The sequence below is a fragment of the Vigna unguiculata genome, chromosome 5, assembly GCF_004118075.2.
Source record: "Vigna unguiculata cultivar IT97K-499-35 chromosome 5, ASM411807v1, whole genome shotgun sequence".
Lineage (NCBI taxonomy): Eukaryota > Viridiplantae > Streptophyta > Magnoliopsida > Fabales > Fabaceae > Vigna > Vigna unguiculata.
Window position 1 is genome coordinate 48322597 of NC_040283.1, and position 9869 is coordinate 48332465.

Here is a 9869-nt window from a genome sequence, read left to right on the forward strand (position 1 = left end):
TAATACCAATTTTTATTTTACTTTTAACATCACAGTATACTATTATTACTCTTCTTTATGCCTAACCTATGTTATCTCCGGTATAGATACGACAGTAACAAGATACAGAGATATGATTAAATTAAAAAAACATAGAATATAATATACAGTGTGTGTATATACATAGTGTGTGTATATACATGTTAAATTTGGAATTGTCAACTAACATATTGTTAATTAACACAAAAATAAATTCAATTTATTTATCTAATATTTAATATACAAAAATTAATGATAAAATAAGATTTATTTCTTATTTTAATCATCAAAATTATGTCAAAAATATAAATATGGTACGAATGTCGATATTCGATACGTATCAAACACGAAAAACGTTATTTATGAGACGTGTTGGAGCATTGTAATGCCTAACTAATTAAACACAAATTTTAGTGTATAGTTTTTATTACAAGATTAGTGGTCTATGGCATTCACATTAAAATTCTGGGTCGTATTTCGTAGCACGTGTTTGGAATTGGTGAGAGTGATTATAAGGAAGTGGTGGGCCCAGTTTGTGAGAACTCCAAATACGAACCACTTTCCTCTTCTGTTTAATTTTAACAACCAAAAGGTAATTAAAAATTAATACGAGAATACAAAAAGCATGGGAAACAAACAAACAAAGAAACAAGGAATGTGCACGAGGATTGACTTCTACGTGACTGACCAAACCTCATTATTCCTGTCACTTTCTTTTGTCGGTCCAATCACTACCTTACTCAAATTTTAATCCCAAAATATACATCTCACTTCACTATTTTTTCTTTTTTAATTATTTTATTAAAAATATAAAAATCCAATGTTAACAATTGGATACAAAAATGTAAATTGCATATTTGAAATTTACAAGGGATGCAAAATTATAATCTATGCTTTGCTTTTTATACACAAACATGAAATAAATCGTTTTTCAGTCAATAAATTCATTGTTTTCTTTCACGTTTAAACATAAATAACGAATACACATTGAATAATATAAGTATGAAGAAAAAAAAAGTTTTATATTAGGTTAGGTGGTAAATTTACAAGAATACGTCAACTAACAATAGTTAAAAACTTCTTTTTATTTGACAAAAAAGAAAGACTGGCATTTAATTATTTTACATAAACAATTGGACGTTCTCACGATTAAAGTATAAAAATAAAAATATGTTAATTAGAGTATAAATATCACTCACACGTTTAATCCATTTTAATAGGAGAAGGTCTAGTCCAATCTATGTCACACTGAAATTTTGTTTTTTTAATTTGATTTTGATTTTAAAAATAGAGGGTGACATTATTTTAAGATGAGCGAAGATCTAATATTTGAAGAAAAAAAAAAACTTTACGTAATAAATAGCACTTATTTAGGAATGAGGAAAACAATCGCACTTAAATGTTCATTTTAATCTTTGTTAATAGATTGGAAATGCTAATTTCACAAGATAAAACATATTTAAGGACTAACATGTAATATTTTTTAGGTAAACAGGACGATTCAATATGTTAGATTATAATTTTGTATTGATCTAATAATTTTATCCTATATCAGACTAATTAATAATTTTGGTTTATCTTAAAAAGTAGAATATTTTTTCAAATAATATATTTAAATTTAAGTCATATCAATTCAATTAATTTTAATTCTGGATATACTATTTTTGGTATATAAATCACTATATGCCTTTAATAAATTTTTTTCATAATTAATAATTTATAAAAATCCAACCAATCAAATAAACATATTTTATTTCCATTTATGTTACAATATCTTTACCTAATCCATTTTATCGTCCTTTTGGACCAACTTATTTTTTTATTTATTTTTTTGACATTTTTACAATTTGATAATTCCTTTTTTTTTTCAAAGGCCTTCCCTCAATGAAAATATTTCCAAATTTTTTGGGCAATCTCCGTGATTTTTGTTCTTCCACAAAATCAACTTTTCTTTAACTATATTTTAAATTAGGCAGTAGAATATTTTATTTAACAATGTTGTCGTAAATTTTCGAAAAACAATATATAATCAGGTTATAAGAATTAAACCTAACAATAATTATTTTTGACAGTAAACATTCCTTAAATTCATATTTTAATTTCAAAAATTTGATAAAGACTACTGAGACGTGAATTTATAAAATTTTAAAAATCATATTACAACATGAAATATTATAATTACTGAAAATTTGTAAAAATTATTAAAATATTAGGGATACAAATTACAATATACATTATAAATATAAATATATTAATTGTTATTTTATTTTATTCATATATTTTATGTTTTTTTTATATAATAAAAGGTAATCGAATATAAAGTCAAATGACTTTACATTATTATTTTCAAAAAATAAAATCTCAAAATTATTGATTAGAAAATTTTTTCCTTTCAAATACGGATTACGGATTTAGACAAGATACAAACTTAAATTAGTTTAAACTTAACGAATATTTATTGTTATTTAGTTATTTCATAAATTATTTATTGTAATATAAACATTTTCATAACTATAAATTAACATTTACAATTTTATTATGTTTTCCTGTCTATATCAGAGAATAAAAAACGGGCAACATAAATTGGTATAAAGAGATTTGTTTCTTCCTTCTGCACTCTCTTTTTCATTTTTTTTAATAACAACGTCGATTAGGGAAAACATCAAGTTAAAAAAATTCCTTTTTATTTTGTTTAGTTATATTTTTACTTAACATTCGTATTCTCCAATTATGTATTTATTCCGCTCCAAATATCCGTTGTTTCCCACAAAAAATAGTTTAGATACAGAATTTTTAATCAAGTTAAATATACTTTTAGTTCTTAATTTTTTATGTAAAGTTCAAATTTGTCCGTGGACATAAATTTGATATATTTTAATCTCAATTTTAAAAAGAATAAGTATTATTTTTTTACATGTTAAACAATTTTTGGGTTGACACTTAAACTAAAACGTGTAAAATTAATTTTAAATATTAACCTAAAATACAAATTGAAATTAAAAAATATAACAAAATTAAATTAAAAAATTATATTCAATAATTTTTAAAATTTGTGAACTAAATTGTATCAAAATTTTAAACGAAAACCAATTTCAATTTTATGGTATAATTTGAAGATTAAAAACATATTTAAACTCTTAAATAAATCGCTTAATATGCTAATACAAAATGTTGAATCATTACATCAACTTATCCTATTTACCGAATAATGATTCTATTGCAAATAGTATAAAAAGTTAGTTCTTAACTCAATCATAAACGTATTATTTTGAATGTTTAAATTATTACAAAATAAAATTTTGTTTTATTTTCTCTGCATACAAAATTTTCATCGTATTTGTACTGAAAATATGCATGAATAACTTAATTGAACTATTTAAAACCTTTTAATAATTAAAACTATATAAAAATATTAAAAACTTAGAACGAATAATGAAAATTACGTTGGAATAAATCCAATAAACAAATATATTGCTATTTTAATGTAAAAATTATGTGACTAAAATAAAAATTAGAGGTGAGTTGAAAAAAGCCTAATTAATTGGATCCACATCCATAGGCTTAATCCAACAAATCAAAGGCCATTGCTTCCTGCACCCCATATTTTCTTGAGGCACCGTATACATGATGAAATGACTCTTTTAACCCTTGTTGAAAAAATATAATAAAAATCTAAAATATATATTTTCTCTTTCTCGTCACTTTCCTCCTTCCTCTCTAAGTAGTCACGCATCACCTTCAATTCCATTGATTTCCGTTTTGTGTGAGAAGCTCTCCAAGAAGATGTTTTTCTGAGTGTTTTTCATTAACAAGAAGAGTGTTGCATAACGGACCTTAAAGAGATAAGTGTTCTGATTTTATTTTTTTTTTTGAAATACAAATTTACATTTTAGATATCTAAATAGATAAAAACAATATTTTTTATTCTGGATTATATAATCTAAAATATTTCAGCTCACGTCACAATAACTCAGAACAACCCTAATTGTCACTCGCCACCAACACGCACACTACCTTCAAATCATACAACAACCATATTCATTTTTTGCTTTTTCATTAAGAATATTACTGGAATTATAAAAAGTATGGGTGTCTAAAAGAAAACATGGGAGTGCAGGAAGCAATGGCCCAAATCAAAATAGCGATGAATTTTAAATCCAGAATACTTTTATTGGATAATTATTATGGACACAGCTAACGATCCTTTTACGTCCAGGGTTATTTCTCTTAGCACCACTGAATCTTCTTCCTTTTATATTCAGAGGTGTGTAAAAAGTCAGAAGTATTCATGGATTGAAAATCTTTTGAATTCTATAATTCATACATCTATGTTGGATTGTAAAATGCATAATTCAATAATATATATTATACTATACAATTCAATAATATATATATATATATATATTATATACAATTCAATTTTTTACAGATTATATAATCTGAAATATCTCTTAAACGTGCAAAAGGTAATTGCGTATAAATTGCAATGATATTGTTCCATAATTTTCTTAAAGTTTTGGGTTAGAAAAGATGTCAATTTTTTATGTGTGTATTGGACTCATGCTCATTAGTGTTATATTTCTCTGATGATCTTCTCTTGAAAGACCCAACAGTGGTATGAGAACTGATAGTTAAAACCAGCTCAGACGAGTATAGTATGATCTTTGTATTGAAAATCTTTCTCGCAAGGGTTCTAGGTAAGCGTGTTCCGAAATGATAACAAGAAAATCAACAACAATTGCTTTTACTTGACAAAGACAAAAATTTGACCTCAAGAAAAATACAAATTAACATAAAAAATATATTTATTGAAGCATTCTGCAATTAATTTGCTTGGACTATAAATGTAACGTAAACATTAAAATCTTGAGTGATAAAATTATGTCCCTAACTTAGGTCTTTGTTCACACTTTGGATTGTGATTGCGTTGGGCTAAAAAAGTGCACGTTGACTCATTGATATATAATTGTTTATGCTTGACTCATTCAACTTATAGATTATTTTCTGTAATTTAAAGTCAATACTAAAGAGCATTTGATATTGAAAAGAAAAATTTACGCAATTATGAGGTTTTGGTCCATACAAGAGGTATTTTGATTTTCCTTTAAGTGCACATTAGATTTCGCTTAGCAATGAAAGACCTTTGAAGGAAAGCCACAAAACACTTCTACTTCAAAATCTTAAAATCATGTTTAAACTTTGTACTTAAGACTGTTTAACATTTTGGTTTAGTCTCTGATCTAAAGATTTTAAGAATATATATTTTTATTTATTAGGGTAATGTAAATAATATCAAACAATTTTTTTTCCTTTTTAGTGTATTTATCTTTTCTTGTATCCTTTTCAATTGTTTTTGTTCTTCATACATGATTATATAAAATGTATTATCAGAAAGAAAAAGTTCGACAATGACTAAACGAACCGATTGTGTTTGCATTTATGAATGATAATGAAAAGAGACAAAAATATATCATAATTACAACACGTAACAAGTTTGCGTCATAGAAATATTAATTGATTAAATCAGTGGGCTTGAAAGTTGAACTGATTAGGTGAGAGAAGTAAGTAGAGTTTTAGAAGGATTAAATTGAATATTAATGACAAACTTTAAAGACTTAATGTGATTTTAATAAGCACTTGCCAAAATTAAATTAAAATTAAAAAAGTAATCTTTACGATTGTAAAGATATCACATAGTTTTTGCCCATATAAATAATTCTTTTAGTAAAATATTCTGGCCAAATAATCTTTACGATTGAATAGAAACTTGAAATAGGTGATCAATCACTAACAAGTTCGTCACGTTTTCACAAAATATCTACATAATTTATTTTGTAAGTATCAGAAAATTGTATATTTGCGTGCGTTATACGACGTCTTCGGCGGCATTAAAATTTTTTATCTTCCGAAATTATTAACACAGTTCAGTTCTCTCAAAAAAAAAAAAATCATCAATTTGGTGGTATCTATTATCACTCATACTTCTTCAACTTGGATCACGTATCTGTATCTAATATGTATTGTATTTGATATTTCAGGATACTTTAACGATATTTACTATATTTAATTTATAAAATTGTAGTATCCTATAATAAAATCTTTAAATAATAACAAATTTTAGTAACAAAAGACAATTACTAAATTGACATTAAAATAGTTTTAAAAAATTATAATTGGTCTCTAAATTAATAATTAAAATAATTTCAATGATGAATTAGTTTTTAAATTGATTAATAATATTAGCTACCAGGTTTTGGCTACCAAAATAATTGGTCTCTAATTAAGTAATTTAGATTCACACATTAACAATCATGTATTTATTATGTTTGTAAGAATTATTGTATACTTTTCAATATTCATATATCACGTATCTATCATTATCACGTATCATATCTTATTATTTTCATACGTGTCGTATTCGATACATGTATCGTATATTATATCATATATAAAAATAAAATTATGGTTAATATAGACGTAACAATTCCTAAACCACGATGTATCGTTCAAATAAAAATTTGTTTATAGAGAAAAGTACTTTTAAAAGTAATGGGCCAAAATAATGAATTTCGCAAAAAATCTTCAACAGCCGAGATCAAGATTTGAGTCAACAGAGTTAAACATTGGTGTTCCATTTTTTCGGTTCTTATCATAACATTAAATCAGATGTCATGATCTTTTTTCTATATAAAACTATTTAGTAAGAAATAGAAGTACGTGAAGTAATTATATATCAGTTGTGAATATATTATTATTCAGCATTAAATAAGAAATTAGTTTGAAAAATATAATAAATAATAATAGAAACGGGGTGTGAAAGGAGAAATCCGTTTTCTGAAATCCTGTGGATTCGCGAAACGGGATCTCGTTTATTGCGTGGTAGTGATGGCTTCATGTTCGACGGCCGTTCAAAACACGCGTATCCAATAAAAAAAAGGTTGCAATTTGTTAGGTTTGGGTTTGGTTATTTGGTCAAAACTTTACACACACCACCAACAGTACCTAGCTAGCTGTATTCGACTCACATCCACGTCACCACTCATCATTCACCTCCAATCATCAATCTTATCTCTCTCCATTTTTCCTTTTTTCTAGTTTTTATTTATTCTTGCATTTATTATATTAATTAATACTAATTTAAACACATTATTCCCATCCTTTTCTTGTCTTTCGCATCTATGGTAATATGTTGTTTATAACATTTTCAGAATTCCAAAGCAATTATTTACCACATGGGTATTAAAAATAGATTTATCTATAAATATATTAGGAGGAAAAGTTCAATCGGTTGAAAGGAAAAAAAAAAAGAATTTAATTTAGAAGAAAGCAAGTAAAAAAGTGGCCCACATAGGTCCAGTTGTTGTTCCCATTTATCTTAATTTAGGTTTTTTCCAGATATTTTGTGGCGTTATGTTGTGTTTCGAAACCATCTCTTCCAACCGCTCCTCATAAAACCGCATTCTCCTCTTCTCTCCCAACACCACACAAACCTTTTCTCTCTGCTTCTGCGTCATACCCGCGTTCTTCATCTTCCTCCACCATTTACAGTACTTTATTTATTCTGTTTTTGCAACCCTTTTTCATTTCGGGCTTGTTCCCCTAATCGGGTTGTCGAACTCAAACACGAATCCAAGCGCACCCTTTTTCCTCTCCCTCCCTCACCCGCATGCAACCATGAAGATTTTCAACCCATCCAAATCTTTTCTCCAGAACGTGGTGTGTCCATTCGACACCCTCTTCATTATAAGGATGAAGCCCTTCGATCTGGGTCTCTCCCACCTCCACCAATCCCAATTCAAAGCCTACAATTGAAAACCCCCTAGAGAAGGTAGAAACCAAAACCACCAACAGGGTTAGGGAAAAAAAACTGGTTCGGTCAAAAATCCCCGCCGCCGAGATGGATCGCGGATCCAACGGCACGGGCACGGGTAGTAGCAGCAGCAGGAACATCCTGTTCAACAAGTACGAGATAGGGAAGCTGCTGGGGCAGGGGAACTTCGCCAAGGTGTACCACGGGAGAAACCTGAACACAAACGACAGCGTGGCCATCAAGGTCATAAAAAAGGAGAGGCTTCAGAAGGATAAGCTGGTGAAACAGATAAAGCGCGAGGTCTCCGTCATGCGATTGGTGCGTCACCCCCACATCGTGGAGCTCAAAGAGGTCATGGCCAACAAAGCCAAGATCTTCTTGGTCGTCGAATACGTCAAGGGAGGAGAACTCTTCGCCAAGGTGGCCAAGGGAAAGATGAAGGAAGAAATCGCCCGAAAGTACTTTCAACAGCTCATCAGCGCCGTCGACTTCTGCCACAGTCGTGGCGTCACCCACCGTGATTTGAAGCCGGAGAATCTGCTCCTCGACGAGAACGAAGACCTGAAAGTCTCGGACTTCGGCCTGTCCGCGCTGCCTGACCAGCGCAGATCTGACGGGATGCTCGTGACGCCGTGCGGCACGCCGGCCTACGTGGCGCCGGAGGTTCTGAAAAAGAAGGGCTACGATGGGTCGAAGGCTGATATATGGTCGTGCGGGGTGATCCTCTTCGCGCTTCTTTCTGGGTATTTACCCTTTCAGGGTGAGAATGTTATGAGGATTTATAGCAAGTCTTTCAAAGCTGATTATGCATTCCCGGAGTGGATTTCGCCTGGGGCCAGACGCATGATCTCTAGTTTGCTGGTTGTGGACCCGGAGAAGAGGTATTCCATTCCTGACATCATGAAGGATCCTTGGTTCCAAGTTGGGTTCATGCGCCCCATTGCGTTTTCCATGAAGGAGACGGCTCTGGAGGATAACATCGACTTCAACGGGGACGATGCCGGTGGCAGCGGTGGCAGCGGAAACGTCAGTGGCAGCGAAGACGGTAACAGCAACGGGGAACTGGTCGGGGCGAAGCCGGCTCGTCCGTCTTACAATGCCTTCGAGATAATATCGTCGTTGTCGAACGGGTTTGATCTGAGTAATCTGTTCGAGACAAGGAAGCGGTCGCCGTCGATGTTCATATCGAAGCACTCGGCGTCGACGGTGATGGCGAAACTGGAGGCCTTGGCGAAAAAGCTGAACTTTAGGGTGACCGGGAAGAAGCAGTTCACGGTGAGAATGCAGGGGGCGACGGAGGGGAGAAAGGGGAAGCTGGGGATGACAGTGGAGGTGTTCGAGGTGGCGCCGGAGGTGGCGGTGGTGGAGTTTTCGAAGTCTGCCGGAGACACGCTTGAGTACATAAAGCTGTGTGAGGAAGAAGTGAGGCCTTCGCTGAAAGACATTGTGTGGAGTTGGCAAGGGGACTGCGATTCCCGGCAGTGACTCCCAACGGAATTACTTTCCCAATATTATTTATGATTATGTTTGCGAAAGATGAGAACCGAAATAGCTAGGTAGTGAATTATCTTAGTTGTTTTCGTTACGAGTCCCTTTGGGTTTAGATTTATATGCACATACTGCAGAACATAAGTCTCCTTGTTTATCACCACCCTGTTATAACAACTCTTTCCGCAACATTTCTCCATGCAAACCTTGGCGTCTTTTTTTAACTTTTCTGAGATACCACACCATTAAACGTACTGTTTCTATGTTGTTTTCGACTACCCTGGGAATGAAATATATAATCTGAGTGGTATAATTCTCGTGAAAGTGGTTGTAGTGGATGGTATTGAAATTGAAGGGTGGGAATTGACGAGGAGGAAGCAAGAAAACAATGATGTGGGGTATAGTGAGAGGTTGGTTGGAAAGTAGCAACAGAAGCTGACTAGGATCATACGCATACTTTGCTCTCACCAATTCACTAATTAACTAACTAATTTAATTCACTAATAAAGTTTCTAAATTTATTTTATTCCTATTCTAACATTAAATGTCTTAC

The 9869-nt window shown here is 31.2% G+C and overlaps 1 protein-coding gene across 1 annotated transcript; it reads left to right on the forward strand.

Annotated features, from left to right (window-relative positions):
• Positions 1-7441: 7441 nt before the first annotated feature.
• LOC114184189 (CBL-interacting serine/threonine-protein kinase 5-like) lies at positions 7442-9629 on the forward strand. Its single transcript, XM_028071462.1, has one exon. The coding sequence runs from the start codon at positions 7916-7918 to the stop codon at positions 9311-9313; it is 1398 nt and encodes a 465-aa protein (XP_027927263.1). The 5' UTR covers positions 7442-7915; the 3' UTR covers positions 9314-9629.
• The last annotated feature ends 240 nt before the right edge of the window (positions 9630-9869 follow it).